Here is a 25,510-nt window from a genome sequence, read left to right as displayed (position 1 = left end):
ATGTGACACCTCTCATAGTCAAGAGTGCACGGTCGTAACAATATAATTATACTCTAATGGTATTATAATAATATCACGAATCGTATCGGTCGGCGAGGACGGTTAACGGGGTGTATTTTTTTCGCATCAGACAGCCGTAAGATGTATCTTACTGTATAGCAGTGGTGCTATGATTTGGCATAATATTATTATCAAAGCGTTTATCTACCACTGTCCTTATTGGCCGTACGCCATACCGCACCGATTTTTTTAACATTATTATTTGGGCACCTTCTCGTTCGCCATTCTTTTATTTTTAAGACGACCGCGCGCATCAGCTTGCTGAAATAAATAACGAAATGTCTTATCATTTTGGTGGAAAGCATACAAAAAAATATATATAATTTAGGTATGCCTTATAGTGTGAAACGCGTCCTGTAATAGCGGGCCGAAATCCTAATTGAAAATGATATCGTGCCGATTGGAATGACCGGACAATCGAATGCGCGTGTCCAAGGTTGATGGTATATTTCTTTTTTTTTTCTTTCTTTAATCGGAGTGTGCCGTGCGAAGTTGGTGTGAAGTTCATAATATATTGTCCCTGCCCACGCCGCGCCGTCACTGTTATATTAACGTGGAAGAAAGAAGCGAACCTCCGATTTCTCCTCTGGCCTCTCGACTTCGTGCCGACCCTATCGTACATCATTTTATTAATAGGCACCGAACACGCGATATCGTTTAAATGTATTATATGTAGGTACGCGTGTAAATCTCTGTCATTGTATACGGCCGAGTTGGTTCGGCCGACGCAGTATACCTACACACGGTCCGCAAGTCAGTCCGACGGCTGTAAAACGACCGCTCGGGTAATAATAACGTAATGTGCCAGTCACGGTGGTGCTCTTATTGAAATTAAAACCACCGTTTCCGGGGTTTTTTTTTTCCTTCCGAGATGCGTTCAAATCATATTATTATCGTACACACCAACGACATTATCGTCATTATTCCCAGCGATCGGATTTTGTTTGACTGTCGTTCCCCGGGTCCGGGTTTATGTTTTCTCCTCTCTCTGTCTCTCTCTCCTCTCCTCTCTCACTCACTCTCTCTCTCTCTCTCTCTCTCTCTCTCTCTCTCTCTCTCTCTCTCTCTTCCAAAAATTCATCGACCGACTTCTTGGTTCACAAGACGCGTGCCGCGTTATTATAATTTGTAACAACAACAATGTAATAAACGCTCAATTAAATCCGTGAGCGGACACAATCAAAGGCCGTTCGAAATTGGAGGAACACGATATTTCCTGGGAAGGGTTGCTTATATATTATAATATATACTTCGCCTTATACTATTATATTATCCACCCTAATTGGCCGGATCCGGTGTTCGTTATATGAAATTATATATGGACCTGTATAAATTACGATTGTGGCGATTGATGGTAAAACTATTGGGTACGGCCTAGAAAAAAAAATAACCAAGGTAAACAAAACATAAGTACCTATGTTCATCGCTTGAAAAAAATTATATAAAATGTTATTCGCTAAAGTAACGATATTTCTTTATAAACATTAATTACACATTAAATATGGACTTCCATTCATAAAACGGTTGATTCGCTTGTTTATATTATTAATTCGTGAGATACTTTTAAATATGCAATACTCGTGTAGGTACTCTACAATAATAATTATCATGTTGCTTTATTGTTTATTTTATAATAATTATCATCAATTATGCAACGTTTACTTCGATAATAATATAGTTCATGAAAAATGCCAACGTTTTACAATATTTATATTATGAACTTATATTTAAAATCAGTTTGAAAATGTTTAAAAAAAAAAACAATTTCTGGTTTCAATATTTAACGATATCATCAAAATTCATTAATCGCATACGAAATTGTTAATTTTTAATTATTATATCACCTACAGCTAATATTGACATATAGTTTTTCAATTGAAGATTTTAATTGGAAAGTATTTGTCTACATTGAATATTAATTAAACGTTGTGGGTTATAATAATTATTGTAATATTATGTGTACATTTTTGATTATAATTAATGATTAATGAAATAGGTATTATGTGTAATTTACTTTTTATTCAGCTCATAACATAATTCATTGTACATTACCTATTTGTAAAGGCTAATTGTCTATATTAAAATAAATGTTGGAGTTTTTTTAATTAGTATGGTTTTAGTTTTTATTTAGTTACGTGCATGGATGCTAAGAAATGTTCATCAATAGAAAAACTTTTTAGAATTGTTTGTATTTGCAATAAGTTTGAGTATCACATTTCATCAATATAACATTTATTAGAACTTTGAAAACAAAAATATGCTAGAATTTTTATTCACATCCAATATTATATTTACTCGAACATGAGTGTTTGCAGAAAAACCTGAAAACTCAAATTAATTTTGTCAATCTTCGTTCGATTTCAACTTATTGCATTTCGACTGTAATTGGAAACTAAATATACTTCTAGTACTTATACATGAAAACGAAAAAATTCTTTTCAGTTGGACAACTTCAATAATCGAATTTAAAAAAGTAAGGAAGCGGACATCCCATACACGTAGTGTATATATAGTTAACGAATTGGGGTGTGCCATTGTTTTGAGTGGTCCAAAAGAGTGGCAGCAGGTGTGTTATCATAATTAAATTTTAAATCGAATATTATAGTGTTTAAAAGACGATTCCGATTTTCGAGCTGTGTTTATTATATAATATATATATTTAAAACACGATATTATATTATAATATCGGGTTTTAAATAAACTTTGTATTAACAAAAGTGTTTTGCATTTATTAGACTCTATTGTATATAATATGTAAGGAGTATTGTATATACTTATATCCATTACAATTTAAATTAAAATGTTTTTATTATAAAATAAAATAATACATTATCATTTTATAAATGTAGTTTTGATTCATAAAATGTGTATGCAATATAATTATAATTCAATAATTTATATTAATAAATGCTTTCGACATTTCTAAAAGCTTTTATGACTTTTAAATATAGCTCAAACTTGTAAATACTTAATGAATAACTGTATATGTATATGTTAATAATTGTATTGGTATTTGATGTATTTGAAATTAAAGTATCAAATAGTATCAAAATTGTTTTTTAAAATAACAAATAAAAAAAATTTCCGTACCTAAGAATTAAACTTCACTTATGTTAAGTATATAGACGATCTAAAGTTAAACATTTTTGAATCAATATCTATATTATTTATCTAATATTTTTAAGTTTCCATTTGTTTCAATATAAATATTAATTTATATGCGCTAGCATTTATATCATTATCATAATATTAATCTCCCTGCTAATTAGAATGATTGTCATAGAATAGTGTTATATAATAATGTCTCAGAACTTAAAATAAGTTTTTCAACATTTTTTCTATCAATAAACTGAAAATCGTGTTATATAAACTCAATATTGTGAACTGATTGAATATAAAACTAATGGAAGAGTAACAATTAATGACATAAATACGAAATAGAGATTAAAAAAAAAAATACGGATACAGTCGACCACTGACCGGACGTGCAACGTAATATCGAGTCATTTTATAAAATGCATTTATTTTTTTTTATGGGAAACGTATTTTACTTCCAGTTACAATGAGTCTCATATATAATATCTAAAATTAGATATGTTTGCACTATTTTTATGGTAAAATAATTATAAAATGCGTGTATAGTTTTAGAATTTTCTAAGTGCAGTAGGTATATACATTTTAATTAAATCGACAGACAATCTCATTGATGTCACCTAACATATTGTAGTAAAATATAGTATAGTATAGTATATAATATAATTAATTAATTAACCGAGGAAACAGTGTAGTGAATTTGTGAAGTATTAACTATTGTTTTGCGTGTTATTAAATTAAATAATTATACGATATGATAACCGTAAAAATAATTATTTGTAATCGATAACATTTCCAAGTTTTGCAAATTCGATTTAATTTATTCGTTAAAAATAATCACATCTTCATTATGGTGACGTATAAACGTATAAATGTCTTGATATATTAATTTTAACATTAAGTATCGTTTTAACACTTTGAAGTATCTATCTTCAAATCTTAACCAGAGTACTTACTTCAATTACTTGTCAGTTTGCGCTTCCGTCAACTGCTAAGCACAATGTTTGAACATTTTTTCATTTGTTGATTAACAAACATATCCGTGACTAACAATAACGATCGAAAGGTCTAAAAAAAAAAACCTAGTCACAGAGAGTCTCAAAGAGAATCGTATGTCAGTAGCTCCGTGCATTAAATAGGGTTTAAAAAATATTTTGGCGCGTATTTTTGAAACATTGAATTTATGGTTAGATAGTATTATAGTTGTATTCCAAATAATTCTTTGAAATGGATACGGAAGTGGTATGAAGAAGTTTAGAGTTATAAAAACAACGTGGCTATCCGTGTATAATATAGTGCGTAATTCGAGTCGAAAGATTCGACGATGATCGATACAGACTACGACTTATTGATCGCGATTAACGGTAAACTAAGATATCTGAGCCATCCAAAACAATGCAAGACATACAAAGTTTGGCTGTATCGCGCGTAATTGCAATCCCGTCGTCTGAAAAATGTCTCGTAACTGTAGTCCATTGTCCGATGAGATTAAAATGGTTTTTTTTCGTTTTCTGCTCAGAATTAGAACAGATCAATGAACTTTCCAGTTGTATTATTTTTCTGGACCTGAATGGACAGACATTATCTCCGAAAATATACCTACTGTTAGTTGAAGAAAACATTTCCAATGCTATAATAAAAGACGTTTGGCCGTAATAGCTATTCACTATAATTACGCACTTTTCAATCTATCTACCTATAATATAATGTATCATATTATAAGATTTTATGTATTGTTATTATTCAAAAAATATTCATTCATTGTTGAAACGATTGTATTCAAAGAATTGTCCATGTATCAATAATTACGAGCTTAAGTTATGTGCTCATCAATAAAAACAATTTAATAAACTCACGGCCGCTTTTATAATAATTGTAAATTATTACCTATGGTCAAGTGTCGATCAGATAAGTAGAACTTTTAGATTCTAAGTGGAGTAATATTTCTTTTACAATGGTCTGTCTTTTTTTTTTATTGTTAGTATTTTTTACCTTTTATATATTATCAAGATATAATAAATTCATAGCTATTGATAATCAAATTACTATAGGTACTTCCTTGGCTCTTGCAAAGGAAACATTATAATGTTTTATCATTTAATTGTTATTCATTTTTTGGATAGTTTACTTTAAAAGTGTGAAGATATAAAGTTGAAATACATAATGCTAATCAAAGACATTGATAGTGATAGTGTGTATTAAGTTTGGAACTCATATTCATTCAAATTCTTATTCAGAAACACTGAGCAATACAGTATTTTAATTTTTGATCATTAAAATATTTACTGATTTCGAATTAACTGCAGAAAAACTTTGAAATGTTATAATAACCTTGTATTGCTTAAAATATGAAATATATTCATATTAGTTTATTTAAAAAATGAATATTCAACCATACGTCTTATTTTATTTTATTCTTGTGAACTAAATACGTTATTATTTTAATGTGTAGGTAGTATTATGGTTGTATAGTTAAAATAAAACATTAGTTGTGTACAGTTAAACAGTAAATTATAAGTATTATAATAAAGTTTGACGATAGATGCATTATAATATGTATCTATTATATGATATTTGAAATTAGAAGAGGAGAAATATAATTTTTTTAAACAATTTATTACTTTATTTGCTGTTTATTAACTGAAGCTGTATTTTAGTAATTTGTATCTACGCTTTAAAATTAGTTGTACGTGAAAACGACTGAAACATGGGCTTGATCTCATTTCAAAAATAATGTAGCACAACGAAGGAGGTTGTTTTATTTGTAATTCTCGTTTTCAGCAGAATGCTTCGTTATTCTGGACTGGCGAGTTTCTCCATTTCGAAACATCGGCCAAAAAACAATTCATCAGCTTGACAGGGGCGATTTTTATAGCCATCGTTCTATACATCTTTGTAATTGTATAAGATTAGGCCTAGACGGCAAAGGTTAATCTTTGCATCCCAATTTGCTATTTTCAAGAATGACCGCGAATGGTATTGAAATTTAATGGCAGCAACAAAATCTGTATACAACCCCTATGGTAAAATATAGTCGAATTGAGTATTAACTGTAATGTAGGCACTCTAAAACATTATTGATTGAGGGCTTAACATTCTGTGTTAACACACGTGCCATTTAACGGAATTATTTGCCGAGAACCATATATTCAGTAGGTATCCGTCTAATATGTTTCCATTTTAAACGAAAACCACATCCGAGTAACTCCAAAGCCCTTTGACGGATTTTTTTTTAAGTTTATTTTTCTTAAACAATATTATGAACGTTTAATCAATGGTCATTGATATAGTTGCTTGTCATTCTATACATCTCTCCTATTTTTGTCGAAATTAATTATCCACAGCTGTGGCTTGATCTCAAATAACCAATTAAGTACGTACGATTATTATATTTAAATGGGTACTAACAATATACGGTACAATAAGTTCAAATGTAGATATTGTTTTATAAAACCATTGAGTGGTTATAATAAATGTTAATTATTAAAACGTCTAAATAAAAATAGTTATATTATAATGGAAACGTAATGGGTTGCATAACTTTGCAGCTCTCTTGGTTGGATTAATTTGGGCGTAATGAACATTTCGAGAGATTCTATTCGAGTTTTCAATTCACTTAAACTCAACTATATTGAATAGGGTTTAGAAATGTTAATGCACTCTATTATAGCTCCTCGGATAATCTGTAGTTATGTGGTAATCCAGATACAACTATTTGATGGTGGTTAACATTTTGTAAACGTTTGCATTCAAATATTATTTATTAAAGTGTAACAAAAAAATGCAGTTTTGTATTATATTTATTTAAATTATGTTTATTTATTAGTAATGAATTATATTACTAAAAAAAATTGTTTCTGAATCTCTAATAATATATCATAATTGATATAATATAAAACAAATTCCAACGAACATCATTCAACAAGATATATTTTGTGAGACCACTCATGTAAAATACACCTAAATAGTAATTGAACATCAATATTTAATTTCTTTTTTTATATTTATATATATAATACACCTACATCACTGTTAATGTACATCACTATATATGACTTTTTGTTTGCTGCAAATATGTGCATACCTATTATTATTTCAAGCATGTCACGCATCGTTGGGACTTTCATATGAAACTTTTTAATAAAACTCTTAGACTTTAAATTAAAATTAAATAATATAAAGTGTTGTATAATATATCAGTGCGTGGGACCAATATTTGCATTATCATGCGAGGCAATGGATTAATAAGATTTACATTTTTAATGGTATCTATGTTCAACATTGTTCATCTATTGTCAATTTTGTTTTCAATTCATTATGTGTGTGTATTGTACATTAAAGATTTAACTCGTTACCAACAAACATATTTTGTTTAATGGTATGTTTAATTATTCATACCATGTAACATAATATACCATTAACTTAGCTTATTGTTAAGTACACATTTTCAAACTATTTAATAAAATGTACGTTTGTAATTGTATAGGTAGGTGTGACACACGATACTGAATATAATGAATTATTAAATTAATTACCGTCATAATTAACCCGAAACTATAAAGTCAACAAGAGTATATAATATTATAATTTAGTAAAATCGTCAATATGATATCTCAAAGAAACCATATAAAAATGGTTTTTTTCTCTGAAAATTCTTTAAAAATAACGTAGTATTGATATCTATAAATTTGTTTGAAGTTACGTAACATTTTTTTCCCCACAGGACAGAATATGAATTACAAATATCCAAATAATATATATTTTATGAATACTGATAACGGTATACTAATGTAGTATTACAACGGAATAGTTGTAGAATTTAAAGCTGTTCGTAATTAATTATTGATTTCGATTAATTTTTAATATCATGAAATATGAATATTTATATATATATATATTTATACATATAATATTTTATCGTATTATATTTCAGAAAACTTTGTTCTGGCTTGGAAAAAAGGAATAGCAATTTTGACCGCTGGTACAACTAAAGTGACACCGGAAGAACGTATCCGGATCGTCGAAGGATACAACTTGGAGATCCGCAATGTACAAATCAACGACGCTGGTAATTACATATGCCAGATTGGCACCCTTGAACCAGTGGAATTAAAACACACGCTGCAAATACTCAGTAAGTATAAATATTTTCTTGTTGACTTCGTTTACCCGAGATAATATTACGATGAATGTATCAAATTTTCAACCAATAAAACTACCTAATTAAAAACGTACGAATAATGAACACTTTTAGTCAGGAAACGTAGAAAGTTATTTCGAGTAAGATAAATTCACCGTCATAATGGTAATGTAATTATTGTACTTGAATGAATTGATTACATTTTAAAGTTTTTGTTTAAACATTATAATATTATTATCTTTCACGTTTGGAACCAGTTAATAACGCAACAATGTCATGATTGCATTTGTTTGATTGAAAAATCCAAAGTTATATTTTCTGTTGTGGAAAAAATAATGATGCAATGTTTATTGTCTGACGAGAAGTAAATAATTCAAATATATTAGTCAAGTACTCAAGTGTGAAGTACGAAAAAGAACAATATTTCGAATTAAAACGGCTCGATCATGAATCAATATTGTTCATAGATTATATAGATTATATACTTCAAATATCATTAAAACTACATTAATTTTAACCTTATTGGAATAAATTTACAGACAGATATTATGTAATAATTTTCGGTTTTTTCGAAAGATACATTTGAACACACATTACACAAACTACGTAGTTGCACCGGTGAAGTTTAAAATTAAATTATTAAAAATACGATTATAATATTACATACGTATATAAGAAAAATTATTATATTATATCTATATAGTTGCTTCGGATGTAAATAATTGTTTTTATAGTTGTAGTTATACTTTAAGTTGGTTGTGTACCTAAGTCAGATTGTACTGGCATCTATTTAAAGTGGTTAATCGTTTCAACACAAACAACACACTGGCTAATACAATTATGCGAGTGTGCAAAAAAAAATACATCCTCGACCGCAGTGTACCTAATTTGCCTATCTAACACGCCGTGTAACCGTAATCTACTAAAACTGTATTTATTTATTAATAACAATTTGATAAAAAAATAATAATGATAATAATAAAATCTGTGTTAATTTGTACGTGTTACACTTAAATATATAATTACATAATTCGTTAATTTATTTTTACCAATTCTATGAAAATTATAAAACACGGTTTTTTGATTATAATAACAGTGCATATATTTTATTATATTACAAGCTGATCTCGTGCACTTCGTTACCCGTTAAATGTACAAACTGGTGTATGATGTTCTAGATTTATCTTAACTTTTCTGTTGCCCGGGATAAAAATTCTGATTCACAGCAGTATATTATCAGGTAGGCAATCTACCTGCGGTAGATCGCGGACCCCGTGCTGTTTGTACGTAAGTGTATAAATTAACTCTAAAGTATCAAAGTTATACCAAGTTTGTCGTTTTTACTTGGTATAACTTTGGTAAAAAAAAATAAAAAGTTGACCCTTTTAAAAAATTAATCCTTTTTCAAAAATATTTTTAAAAGCTTAACTATTTTCTGAAAATAACCCCTTTTTAAAAAAGTATTAAAAAAATTAAACCCTTCCTTTAAAAATCCTTTTTGGTAAATATTTTTTAAATGATTAACTCTTTTCTAGAAAATAACCCTTTCATTTTTTCCTAAAAATTCAACTCTTTGAAAAAGTAACGAAAAAACAAATTTAACCCTTTTTAAATTAGCCTATCTTCTTTACAGAGGTCTAATCTTCATACAAACATTAATTAATATATATAATTGAATCCTAGTTGTATTATGGCTTTGTCGTGAAGTATTTGATCGTCTTGGTTGTGGCATGGTATTGTTAATGAGAATATCGGCACAATAAAGCAAAGTCATTCGTAGAAAATGCGGGGTTGTGTAATTATAATACATTTATTTTATTTTGTTTTTTATTTATTTTAATGGTTGCTATTGATTACAAAACAATATTAAAATAATAGTTATTATTATTATTATCTATACCTATATATAAAAGACTAGCTGCTCCTGCGCACTTCGTGGTCGGTAAAAAATGACAACTCTTAAAAAAAATGTGATTGTTCAACTTCTTTTTGGGGTAACTCACTGCAGTAAGTGCATATCAGCCACCTTGGTAGGTAATGTGCGAAAATTCGATTTGATGCATGCTTGTACCTGATCTGCCCGATTAACCAATGGCAACCAATAATAAATAAATACCATATCTATTAATATTGTTTCTTCTATAACCAATAGCGACCATTTATATAAACAAACATTTCCAATTATCCCTGTTTGAGCACTTCCCCAGCTTCTATTAATTTGTCGTAGCGTGGTTTTATATAGCTTATAGCATTCCTCGATGAATGTACTATCCAACAAAAAAATAATTTTTCAATCGAACCACTAGTTCCTGAGATTAGCGTTTCAAACAAACAAACAAATTCTACAGCTTTATATATTAGTATAGATTTATTTTTATTTTTGTAAAGAAGGTGTTAGTTTTGATAAAAAATTATATAATCACTTTTGATGCTATTATTTTAATTAATATGATATATACTGCAGATAGTGGCATACTTACTTTTAATTTAAATGATCTGCGATGACCAATGAACAATAATGTGCGGACACTAAATATTTTTTAAAAAAATGTAAAAATTACTTTTATTAATAATTATAATAATGGTATATTATTTTCGTTCATAAAACTTGCTAAGCAATGATTAAATATCATACAATTAAACTAGTTATGCGAGGATAATTTTTTTATTCAAACAATAATTAAATGATTTATTAACAAAAATATAGAATTTATTACGTCACGGCATTTAACACTAATATTAGTAACAGAGTTCATCAAAATACCATACGTACAATAATACAACGTGTCCAAAATTGATATTTATTTTCTGACAAATCACCGTTAAATTTTATAAAGTATTACACCAAAAATACGTCAATGGTAAATAATATCCGTACATAGTATATACTATTGACATTTAGCTTTCGAAAATGTCACATACGGAACACCTAAGTAAATCATGTCACGTTTTTGGTGTTTTATAATAAATCTTAGACTACAATAGTGTGACTACAAATCTGTTGGATGGTAGCGGTAGGTATCATTTTTTTTTCAGCGAAAAAATTTACCAAAATAAATAGCATAAAATATATAAAGCGAAAAACAATACATTGGATATAAATTATATAAAATATAAAGTATAGTGTGACGGATTAACAAAAACCTGATAATTGTGGTGAACTGAATAATGGCCATTTTGGCCAGGTACATTTTGGTTATACGTTTCTATTTACATAGATTAAAGTCCATTTGTACAACATGGTACAAAGCGGCGTATGTTACCGTAATATTTTAGGACAATAAATGTAGTGTAACCGTTTTCATAAACATGTACAAACAATATTATCTGATAAAACAATCATTTTGTAATAACTCGTTTTTACTATCGTACTAAAATTATTTAAATAAAACACAACGATTCAAAACGACTTCAACTCACAATGGACGCAAACATTAAGATGATAGTTTTAAATATTAACAGTAGCAAACCACAGTTGAATATTATACTTTAATTTGTGGATCTTTAATTATTAATGACTCAATTAATAAAATATAGTTGTATACAGGCTGGTAACGAAATATAAGAAATAATTTGATTTCTTAAAACGTAAAAATTATAAAGTTAGTGTTATTCATCGATCTAATCATTTAAAGAAAAGGCATATTTTGCATAATGTTTTTACAATGTTTTGATAACATATATATTTTTTTTATAACAATTGTATGCCGTGTTAAAATATTTAAATAGCCCCTTTGAATTGAAAGTTGAAATTCTTGAAAGCGATTTTTAAATAAACAGTTAACTTTATTACAAAATCGAACACTGTGGATCACGATTTGCTTTCAAATAATAAGTGTGTGGATAATCATTAGGCCCAAGCATTATAATAGTCCTTGTTAGCCCGAAAAATATATAGGCTGTACGTGTGAGCGTGTGCGAATAACATAACGAAAGTAAAAGGATATAATATTCCGAACACCTTTTACGCTCAACTGCCCTTTCACCCTTAGCGAATCTGTTCTATTGTCTAGTTCTTCGACAACCCCTGAGAGTCCGAAATCCTCTTACGCTGTACACTCGCATACAATTCGTTTGAGTATATTTTTCTTTTGATACAATGAGACTAGTGTCGTAAGTGTCCATAATGAGAAACGTGATCAGTGTGTATTTCATTTTGATAATAATATGCAAAAAAATCAAAATATCTTATCTAATATATTACAGACTTGTATAATACTTGTAGACAAGTTGTCACCATTCGGTTTGAAATGCATTTATTGTATTTTATCACACATAGTTAGTATGTATATATGCGTATAAAACATGCTTGTCAATGTTGTATTTGTTCTGTGTACGATACGGTCAAGTGGAATATTAAATGTATAATTTAATATTTGGTCGTCATTTTTGTGTTGACATCTTCCTTTGAACAAATGACTTTTGAAACTTTCAGAAGGTCGTGGATTAGTGGAGGGGGTGGTGTGACAATCGACTAACCATCTCCCAGAAAGTTATTCTTGGTGTGAACTTGTTTTCAAAGTTTCACTATCAAATATAAAACGCACAAGTGAAAAACAAAAACAAAACGCGTATCATTTACTTGATTTTGCCATTTTTAGTTTAGATTAAATATTGATGTATTTCAACGATAAACCGCATACATAATTTTACACTAGGTTATACATTATACTATGTGAGTGTGGAAATACTGTATTAAAGTTACATTATATTTATTTATTGGCATACATTTTTATTCTTCAATCATAATATAAAATGCAAACATGATTAATTTTAATTTTTTTTAGAAGTAGAAACCCCGTATAAATAAAAGTAATACGTAAAGTATACGAAAACATTGACCACATTTAGTACAAAAATTCAAAAATAAAATATTACGAATTGTCATCCTAATTACATTTTCTATGGTCTAAAGTTTTTTATTTGGAATAACTACCTCGTCCATTTTATTTTAATATTAATATTTTACAATTTATATGTTAAACTAATGTCAGTTCCAAATGAGAAAAAAATCTGTGCTTTTTCACAAGAGTAGTAAAAATTCAAATTATATCACAATTATTCAGTTACCTGAAGATGGGAAAATTCAGATTCTTGTGATTCGACTTAAAATACTTCGAGTGGAAATTTTTCGAGATCTCTTAATATATAATCTTACCTGGATTAATTTTTCATGAATTTATTCTTTTTTTATTTATATTAATATTTTAATTAGAAAAGTATTAATTTTTAACAATAAAATAGAGTTAAATATTCATACAATTATATTTTAAAGCTGCTCAAAGATATCATGAGTTAAACTAAAAACTTACTTTAATTTATAATAACTAAAGAATTGTTTATTTAAAAAGGGTTTTAAATTTGTTGGCTTTGAGTTTGTTTACTCTAAATATGTATATTAAATCCAAAGAGAGTACATTTTAACAAATTTATAAATTGCTGTAATCAATATACTTTATAATTTTAACGATGAATGACTATCATTTTATAATATATTGGAATATAATAACGGGATACTCTTAATATATTATTAGGTATTTTAACATACAGATTTCTATCTTTCACTTTTTTGTCTTACAAATGTTGACGTAAATATATATCTTAAATATTTTTAACAAACTTTTATATATATTGTTGTTTTTTATTTTTTATTATGTAACAAGAATGTGGCTTTTATTCTTTCTATTGTGTATAGGCAACTTTTTGTTGTATGACACTATTCATTATTATATTGTTTGGTGAGAAATAAAATAGAAATGTATTTAATAGCATATTAAACAATAATTAACAAAAGACAGATAAATTAGGTCAACTTGAATGAAATACGGTTACACTCATGCAAACAATAATAGTTTTTTTTTTATATATAAAGTATTTATGTGACACGCATTTAGTTTTTAATTAATTAATTAATTAAATTAAAACATATACCTACACCTAATATATTTGTAAATTCTTAAGAGTTATAATATGTTTTAGAGATACGCTAGGTACGTTACCCTGACACCCCTATGTCAGAATTTTCCGCAGAAAATTATATCATTTATTTTGTTAATAATACCAATTCGTAACCATTTTTAACCACAAATTTGGATTTCGCAATTATGAGAAACGTACTTATTAATTGTTTAAACTTATTGACTTTTAAACATTTGAACCATACATAAATCAATAATTTAAAATGTCTTCAAATGGGTAGTTGTGCTTTTTTTGAGATTTAACATTTTAAGTTCCGTAGATTTTTTTTTGTTTTTACAATTATTTTGAAAAGTACTGCGTATATTTCAGTTATCATCCCCCAATCTTCGACAAAAAAAAAATAAAATTACAAACTAAATACAATAACATGCTACCAAAACCTTCACATCCCCCCTCCACCTCTTTTTTAAGTTTAAGAGTTTAAGATTGAAGCATTGTTAACGCTCATAAAGACGAAGTAGGAAAAAAAACACATAATTGTAAAACCAATACTCACATTTATCGCTCTTCTCAGAATCTAAAATACACGATCAGCCTCTCTTGTCTAAACTTAATTATACTAAGAAATTCTGATTGTAACTGATTTCTGGTTAAAGTACTTTCAAATACCCTAGTAATTTATTTCCTAAAAACTATTTTCAAACATTAGATTAAAAAAAAAAAAAAAGCAGTTGGAAAAACATTTATTGTGAATGAAACACATGGCGGAACAGAATATAAAACACATATATTTTTAAATTAATAAATTATCAGTAACCAGTAATAGTATCTATACACTATATCCATCAAAGCGTTTGCTATTGAGAACGGGTATAACCTACATTTATTTAGTACTGTACTTTATGCTTGTAAAAAGCTTCAACAAATAAGTGCACTGCGGTGGAAAATAAAGCAGGATGAAACTTTATATCATTCTTTAAATTTATAGTCCGACGAAATCTAAAAATATTTTAACAATGATACAATATCCAATAACATGCGAACACATTTTTTTTAGAAAATCATCAAAGTTTCATTCTAGACGCATTGAATTGACGTTGGAAAGTTTCACTTTAAGCATATAATAATAATACATACTTGCGTATTTTTAGTTTGTTTTGAAATTCTTGATGTATAATATTCTACCGCAAAAGAGGATCCAAGTGCTTTAAAATCCCGATCGTTTACGATACCTTTAATTTTATATTAAATTATTTGAAAAATTTAATCATAATAGAACTAAAATTACATTTAAAAAGCGTATTTCACTTAGTTCACAGTATATGGAACATATATTGATACCCTCACATCGTGCAATACAACGGTAAAAACGTTGTATATGGGGATCGGGATCAATGTAGATATATCTATATATATATTACATTACATAGGTACTGCACTAAAAGTTTCCTTTGCACCAACAACATGTATCCCACGGCCAAGACTTTCATATTTTTTTTCATTATTTTCGTATATGTAATATAATATAATAATATATACGTATAATACATATATACATACGAACTTAAAACGGCCAGTTGTTGTTTTATAGCCTCTAACACGGTTCATTCGTGTGTGCATAATTGATTTATTCGTTTCCTATGTCTGAGGCGCGTACACAACAAAATAGTAATAGAAGAGCAACAAATATGTATATACGCACGTACGTTTATGTTCCATATATAGGTACATTTATACATAACGGTGTGTCAGTGTGTGTACCTATTCATATTATCCCTTTTTTTCTCTTCTCTCCGTCCACCTCGTCTTGGCCTCGCCGCCATCTCTCTTACCTAACCTAAGGAGAGATATACCATTTTTTTTTTCCTCTCTCCTTGGCCTTTATATCTCCCTCAGTTTCCGCCATACACAACACTACATGCAACTGACTACTACATCTATTGACAGTTATGGGTTTTTGGAATTTTTCTCGTTATTGTTACACTCGCGTCCACCCTTGTAATTTATTTCCGGTCGAGGTCGCCGGTTTTAATATCGAAAAACTCCCCTGTCGATACACGCAAGTTCTCCGACGATTCTTGTCGTATATAGGGGAACTCGCAAAGGTGGATTGTTCACTTCAACAACAACTACGGTAACAAAAGCGAGAGGGCCGGTTTGAGCTACTTCAACACGAGGGTCGAGCATCGTGTTTGCTAAAAATTGAATTATTATTATTATTATTATGTTACACTATTGTCAGTCACCATCAAGACCTGCGGATAATGGCCTATTTTAATTTTCAAAAAACTCAACGTCCGTTCAGTTATTATAATGTATTAATGCACTTGATCGTACAATTCTAAACATAAACAACACGGTAAATTTTTACAACTGCAGTATAACATATTTTATTATTATTTATTAGTTAGGTAAACCTACCAAATGTTTAATAGAATACACCATGATCAATATAGGATATAATGATACAAACAAGTATCAGTTTGTTGACGTTGTTCATTGATTCTCGTTAAGACTCATTGATTTAAAAATAAAAGTATTAAGATTTATGAACACAATTTGTTTAAATATAAAATATTGAGTAAAAAATGAATTATACTTAATATAATATAATATATGCACTAACATGTAACTTACAAAATGATGTAAATCGTAGTTTTAAAAAAAACCATACATTTAATTCGAATTTGCCACTTGAAACTAAATATTGGTTATTTGGAGCACTAAAAAGTATATAAACGCATAATTGCTTCATAAATATTAATCATAAATGTTTATATTATGACTCGGGTGCAAAATAAAAGTTTCAATAGCCTTTATTAATGAACGAGTTGTGGAAGTTGCGACCGTTAGATGCATATTATTATTATTTTTGTTGTTGTTGTTGGTCCTAACTGACTCAATGAAAAACATAAAATATTTTCACAACATTAAATTAACGAATGGTCTCGGAAATAATAGCATAACAAATAATAATAATAACGAAACAAAAATATATAAAATGAATACGTTTGCCCAATATCTTGGTTTTCATTGTTCTCCGAAATCTCGCCACGTCTTCGTTCTTCGTCACTCAGCACTGATAATAATCCGTTATGAGTACAACGGTCGCTCTCGTTGTGATTTGGGCGAATACCAATGTCATCCCTTGTTTGACATATTCGAAATCGATTTGCCTAAGATTTAAGACACATTGTCTCTACTGAAGTGACAATAACGACTGCGTACCTACATGATTTCAACCTCAAAATGGTTTTCTCTCGAAATATTAGTTAACTCGGAATAACGATTATGCAGGAGACACTGTTCAGTATGCGAATTTATTCATCGTCTTTATAAATTATAAACCATAACAATAATATAATAATCATAAAATTACTATAAAATTCTATTATAAAGATAAAATTAAAATCACTGTTTATACCTACTAACATGATGGTACACGACATTTTCACATTAGCCCCTTATTATCAAGTTGCATCACTGTTTGAAAGCTATCATTTTACTATAATTAAGTTTCTAATTTTTTTTTTTTAATTTTAAGACATCAAAATAAAATTTTAATAAATAATGACTTATTGTTAAAATTATCCATTGAATACTTCAGTAGGTAATTATTATATAGAGATTGAATCATTGAAATCTTAAACCCTTTTCCTTCTTTGTAATTATTATATACGTACAGTTACGAACAGTTAACCATAGTTTAGTGACATAAAAATCGAAATTTCATTCACATTATGATTGTGTATGTCATTATAAGTTTAATCAACCAAAACGTATTATCTGCGTGGCTATAAAATTGTAATCGATATTGAATGAGCTAATTCTTCTTCAATAATACTACATCGGTGTTATTTGTTTCGTCTCCACGAAACAACATTGTGGTTAGACATTGGCCAGCAATATTATGTGTAGGTATGCCGCACCTGTGATCACTGTTCCAGTCAGTGGCCGACTCTTGTGAAAATATAATAATATTAAAATGCGAGACACGCACGTTTTAGACGAATTCGCAGCTAATTAAATTACTTATAATTTGCGGATTAATACTTATTATGATGGCGATGATAAAGGACAGAAAACTCTAATATAATACTGTAGGTACGTTACAGCAACTAGTACAATTAATTAAAACAATTACATAACAACTTTTTCTAACACGTTTAAGTTACAATATTACTGTTAACCATAGAGTAGACTTAAATAATGTATCACATTCACACTTAAAGTAATAAGTAGTTTCTATGATGCCAAACGAATTGTGTTCTATGTAAATATAACAGTTAAATATGCAATTTGTAACTTAAGTAATTAAGACTTGATATTTTAATCCAAGATCACATTGTACCGTGCTTATAACTACATAATATTGTGTATTCACGTAAATAACTAACACATATTATATTTTTAGATTCTGAAAGAAGCGATGAATGTATGCATTGATATATTGTATATTGATTTTACAATGATGTGTGTTTATTTATTTTTTTATTTGTGTCTATTACATGATGAGTAGTCAACATAATTCTTTCACTTTCAACTTCAGTATTTTTTCCGGTGAGAAAATCTAGTTGGTGCATTAAAGGGTCAAAATTTAAAATTCACAGAAATTTACAAAAGCGCCTTGAAAAACAAAAAAAAAAATTAAGAAAAAAGGGAATTTTCACTGAATGTTTAGGTTATCATTTTAATATATATTGACTCGTGATGAGCTGTTTATAGGCATATGAAATTTTCAATTATTATTGGTTTTTTTTTAACTTAGGTATGTAGATAAAATTTTTTTGTTTTGTCAAAAAACTTGAAAATGTAATACAACGTTCCTCTTAAGTTTTATTATAAGAAAAAAAAAATTTGCCAGAATGAAGATAGTTTTTATATACCCAATTCAAATTTAAATGATTGTCAAAATATCTAGCCCCAGACGGTATATATATTAAAAACTTAAACTATAGCTGTCGTCAAACGTTTACTTTTTTATAATTAAAATGTGATATATCAATACATTCACTTTTTCCCATGTTAAATAAATGCGAAGATATTATGTATAAATGTATTATAATATATGTTGTACAGTAATATGTAACATATGCTGTACTCGAGGAAGAGTTTACCCGTTAAAGTAATACCTTGTTATTTTGACTCAAACCGATGATATTGTATGCTAGAGGCACAATAGATACTAAATTATTATGATTAAATTTAAAAGTAAGCTACAGAACTGTATGAAAAAAAAATAAGAGAAGAAGCTATACTTTTATATTTACAATATATCTTCAGACTACGGATCGGAAATATATATGGTGATTATGTTATCATAAAAGTGGTAATATCTTGGAAAATATAACGAATTACAATTTTAAAATCTGATAACAGATAAACAAATGTAAAATAGAATTGTTTTAAACGTTTAAAAAATACACTAATATTTAAATTTCTTCAATTTCATAAGATAATGACTCGTTCACGCTAAAATAATTAACTTATATAAATAACTATACAACGAAAAGTACCTTCTTATAGTAAAAATTTAAAATAGTTCAAGAATAACTGTAGTTAAGCTATTAGACGTTCATGATCCATATACACAATATTTGAAAACTGCTAGAACTGGGATATTATTAAATATATAAATATCAATACTTTGAGCTTAAATAAGGATTCAAATGCGTTTGCGGCTTGGATTTCAGCCGTAAAGGTATATCGCATTTAAATATACATAGGCACGGTGAAGTTTTTTTGTAAATGTTGCTTCTTTACAAGAACTGTAGATATGAGCAAAGAAAATATGTGCAATAAACTTTAAAAGGCTCACTATACAAACTAATAAAGGTTGTTTTCATTACGCCTTTAGAGTGGAAATATACATCTTCATTTACTATTGTTACTAACATAATGGTTCAAAATGCAAGACATTGAACTACTAAACATTAGAACGTCATTAAAATCATTACCTTTTCTGGAAAATAAATATGATTGGATTTATTTTATTTTGTATAATGTGCGTATGCAACATAAATTATTTTAAGATTAGTCGTTAAGATTGCACTGACTTGTCATTGAGATCAAGGAAGAAAGAATAAATTACACTTTATATCGTGACGTTCAAAAACATTAAAAACATTTAAATTTGGCGTAAGTTAATAAATAGTTCATGTCATTATCCAAATATTTTAAACAATATTAAACTAATTTAAAAAAAAATTAAAATAAAACTTTTCATTTGTACCTACGTAATAAAAAAAAAATGATTGAATAAATGGTTTTTCATGTTTATCTAACGTAAAGCAAATTTAATATACATTATACCTGCGTTTGATCATGCATTGTTTTGATAAAAATAATAACATTTGTTTATTGGAAGAAGGTTATTTTCAAAAGCTATCTATGTTTACCATCATTAATTTTCTCTTTAAATGTAATATTTGTTCGCATTTGGTGTAATACCGCACATGAGTTCTGTTTGTATTATCGAAAACCTATCATTTATACAAAAAAATGTGACCTCTCAATATTAGGTGATATAAATTCCACCGGTAAAAACAAAAACCACGTCTTAACTAAGTTATAATTCAATAACCAATCAAAGACGTTTTATATTTTTAACTGATAACATTTGAAACTTGTCCATGTGTTACGATAAATCTACCAATAGATTACTCAACAATAATGTTAAGTTATAAAGAGCCTGTCAATGAGCAACATAAAAATAAGTTATCTAATAGAAACGTAAAATATCGTGTTTCATCGATGATGATTGCAAGACATCAATGTTATTAGACAGTCTTAAAAACAAACTGCTTATATTTGTTAATATTGTTTATGATAAACAATAATAAATGTTTATAGAATAAAATCAAATTCCGATACAAATCATTTTTGTTAAAGCTACTTTTTAGTAGCTATTTCGTGTATCTGTCTTAATTTATTTAATTTTTTTTAGTTCCGCCAAGGATCATTGGTATAACATCAAATGGAAAAGTGAGCGCTAAAAAAGGGTCAGATGTGACTCTTCAATGTAATTCGACAGGAAACCCACCACCGACAATCACATGGTCTCGTAAAGTAAGTTTTTGTCATATTTTGTTATAAAAAGTAATTTATTAAAAAATTTTATTATTATTGTCAGTGTTAACTGATTTATCAAATGTCTCAATTTATCAATCATTAAATTTTCAAATTTAATTTTCTGTAAGTATAAGGTACTACTGAAATATATAATTAATACAAATTTAATAAAAAGTATTTAAAATTAAAAATATGTCGTAGGATGTGTATTTAATAATTTTGATTTTAAACTTAATAACCATAAAATTGAAAAATAACTTTTTACTCTTAATAAAAATACTGGCATGTTAACAGAAATGATGAATTTTTAAAGTTGAGTGAAAAATTCGTTTACAATAAGTTTTTACGGTTGAGTGGAAAACATAATAGCCTACAAATATATGACTCATATAATATGTCATAAAAAATATTTTATTTCAAAACGTAATATTTATATTTAAATTTTCAACTTTGGCGTAGATTTTATTATTACGATTTAATTTTGTACTTAATGATATTCTTTAAAATAAATCAAATGACAAATATGAGAACATTAATCTTAATATTCAGTACTTTAATGTACCTATCTGCAGAGCACAATTTCAATATATTGTCTGTATGTGTCTAAAAAAGATTTCGCATTTACTATGTAATTATTTTTAGAGTATAATATATAATATATTTAATGATAGGCTCTATACCTGAAAAGGGATATAATGTAGTTAACAAATGTAATAGATTTGAAAATAATTTTATTTCGAAATAAAAAAATTGAGTTTTAATTAGTAGTATCTTCGAAGTAAAAGTTAACAATAGGCAGTCGATGAAATAAAATATGAGGATAAAAATGTCAATATTTATTATTTCATCAACATAAAAAAAAAAGAATTGTTTTATTAAATAAATATATTCTTGTATACATTTTTATTGATACTGATAATAATGCATTTAAAAGAATGTATCATATCATCGGATTCTATAAGAAATGAAAATAACAAATTCTTAAATAATGTCAATGCTTTAAAATAGACAATAGTTCACAAAGAAAAATGAGCATGAAATGATCCGCAATGAAAACAATAAATTATTACAATAAGTCATATAACTATGTGATAATAACAATAAGAAAGAGAGAAAGAAATTCATGTCGAGATAAAACAAATCCAGCTAGATATGGAATTATTACAAGATTCATTAATAATTGGGTCACGATAGTGTTAATGAGGTGTTCCGAGATAAATGGAATTTATAGTAATAATGCCGTAGGTAATAATAACAATGAAAATGCAACTACGACCCAAAGGCAAAATGGCTGTTATGTTTGATGACAATAGGAAATATTGAAGTATTAACAGAACACAATTTCAACTCAACTCGATTCCATTTGATGGCACCATCAAAATTAGAATTTTGACGATAGGTACTCCTAAGTCCTAACAGCCACATAAGCCATTAAAATACGAATAACGTTGAATAGTCATACGTTTTAATACCACCTTTTAACATAGTAATATATTGAAATGCTTTGTAGAAATCAACATGACTCGATATTATTCAATTGTGAACTGAATGTTTCATTTTCCAATGTACGTGATATGAAATAGTTTCAGATATCAGGCATATGATAAACATTTCAAGTTAAGACAATAGATCCTATATAGTCCAAAACAAAAATGTCCATGTTCTAATAATTATTGATTAAATTCTCATTCTCCTCTAATATATTTTGTTATTTAAATAAAAAAAAATACTATTAATTTTGTTCGACATTTTTACAACAATTAATTTATAAAAATGTACCTAGGTATATCAATTTATATAATTGATGCTCATGTTTTTCCAAAAACCAAAATTAAGGGTGTCCGTTCAAAAATTTAATCAAGAAACCTATAAAACCACAATATTATGGTAAAAAAAAAAAAAAATATTTAAACGATAACATTTTCAATCTACTAAACTTGCTAAAAATTAACTATTGACATAGAGACATTTAACTCAGATTGTTAGCTTAGCCAGGTAAATGGAACACTATTTACTTAAGTGCATATAGCATAACACATAAATTATTATAACTTATTGAAACGAATTGAATTGATAATTGATTGAGGTCATTACAATCCACATACATTAGGGATGGTTGGCCGTTTTTCCAATACGAAATTGATAAAACGCCGATTGCTAACTCGCTGGTCAGTGAAATTTAACTCTAAACAATTTATATTGTGATATGCCTATTATAAAATATAGAGTGTCTCATTGTGTTTGTCCTAGTACATGCCTCCTGCCTATAATATACTATACATTATACCCCTGTATCCGCCTCTCACTAATACTTTAAAATGTACATAACCATTTGAATATTTAATAGTAATAAGTATTTAAACTTTTAAAATATTTACATAAATTAACACTAAGAATTAGGTACAACGATTTTTTAAGAAAAACGAGAACAAATATTTTTTTCTTTCTTTAATTTGGGTAAACCAAAAATGCTATGAAATAAAAATAATGAATCATCTATAACAGTTTGAAAAACTAAATTACTAATACAGAGCGTTAGGAAAACATGTGACATACGTATTATAATTATAATTCCCTTTACACATTACGTTAAACGAAGAATAATTTTAGAAGCTGAGCTGAGAGATGAATGTATCAGTTTTACAATAATATATGTGTGTTTTTTTTCTAGAAGGTAGAAAATGAGTCTGGTTAGTAAGTACTTTGTACTTGTATAGAAAGTAAAAATAATTCCTAATACTTTTAAAAATAATCTAAAAAAACGGAAATATCTTTAAAATGTTATTTTTTTACAAAACTGATTTTTATTTTTTATTTTTTTTTTTTGTAATTAAAAAAGTAATAACTTTAAACACTTGACATATTTACAAAATATCTATATTAGCTTTTTCCAAGCAAAACATAATTAAAAAACCATTTTGGCACTTTCTGTGATATTAATAGACATTTTAAATTTTATACTTTTTTTCATTTTTATTTTGTGTTTGAAGTTAAAATGTTGACATAATTTGTCATAATCACGAGAATATGCGAATTATTTCGTGATGAAAAATGCATAAAATTTTTAATTTTAAGTAGTATCTAATACCTACTTTAAAATGTAATATAAAGTCCCTTTTAAGTTTTTCTATCATTAATTCAAAAATATCAATAGTACAAAATATACACTTTTTTATGGGTATTGAAGTTCAGATATTGACACCGTAGACTTCTTAAACGAAAAATAAATTATTTTAGTATAGTTAAAAAAGTAGGAATATCATGTAGTTCAGCAAGGAAAAATAATCTTATGGGCTTGTCATAATCACGAAATATTTATACTAACATTTTGTAAACATGATATAGTTATCATCATTTATTTTTGGCTTTTTTTGATCAATTTCCAGACATTTGGAGTTTTTAAAAAAATATTTTATTACAAGTATTTAAAAGATAACTTTTTTTAATATTTAATATTTTTAATCGTTAAGCTTTTTTTTTAACAAAAACCTTTCATACCTTTCAAGGGTGGGTCTATAAATCGTTTTTAGTGTCAACAATTAGTTTTGCGCATCGAATCAATAAGACACTAATAATAATATATATACCAATATTATCCTTAAAATAGAAGCTGATCTAGTATCAATCTCCTTGGTTCAGAATCATATTTCCGTGTACAATGGTATCATCATTGAATTAAAATTTAACACATCAATAATTACAATAATCCACTCAATGACAATCTACCTACTCGAAATTTACAATACAGCAGAATCGAGTTTCCCGGTTTTTGTTTTATTAACAAAAACATCTACAATGATGACCGATAGTACGCCTAAAAATAGATGATAATTAATTTAGTCTCGTAATTATTATTAAATCAAAAATAAATGCATCACATTGTTCAAAAACCAAATATTTAATGTTTCCGGTCGAAGTTTCCACCAATGCCAATTTTCAACTGTGAGGGTGAAAACGTTAAATTGAATAGTTTAAAACAATGCTTAGTTGTAGCGTACAATATATTAACGGGTCTCTAGAGAATGAAGATATATGTAGGTTTGATGTAGTTGTAACGTCAGAATAACATCGAGTTAATGAAACGCAAAAAACCGCACCATGATATAATTTTCTGTTTTTTTTTTTTTTTAATCACAAGCTGTCAAGTCTTTTAAAAATATTTTCGCGTGTCATGAAATATAGTTTAGCCGAGTGAAATTCAAATGGGTCAAAAAAAAAAAAATGTTT

The 25,510-nt window shown here is 27.6% G+C and overlaps 1 protein-coding gene across 1 annotated transcript in view; it reads left to right on the top strand.

The window, feature by feature from the left end:
• Positions 1–25,510, top strand: part of LOC132934174 (limbic system-associated membrane protein-like) — a 569,464-nt gene that overhangs the window by 473,986 nt on the left and 69,968 nt on the right. The window contains exons 3-4 of the mRNA XM_061000449.1: positions 8,087–8,287; positions 21,159–21,280. Of these exons, the coding sequence (XP_060856432.1) occupies positions 8,087–8,287; positions 21,159–21,280 (323 nt within the window). The remainder of the gene's footprint in view (positions 1–8,086; positions 8,288–21,158; positions 21,281–25,510) is intronic.

Source organism: Metopolophium dirhodum, chromosome 1 (genome assembly GCF_019925205.1).
Source record: "Metopolophium dirhodum isolate CAU chromosome 1, ASM1992520v1, whole genome shotgun sequence".
NCBI lineage: Eukaryota > Metazoa > Arthropoda > Insecta > Hemiptera > Aphididae > Metopolophium > Metopolophium dirhodum.
This window is presented reverse-complemented; position numbering and strand designations above follow the sequence as displayed.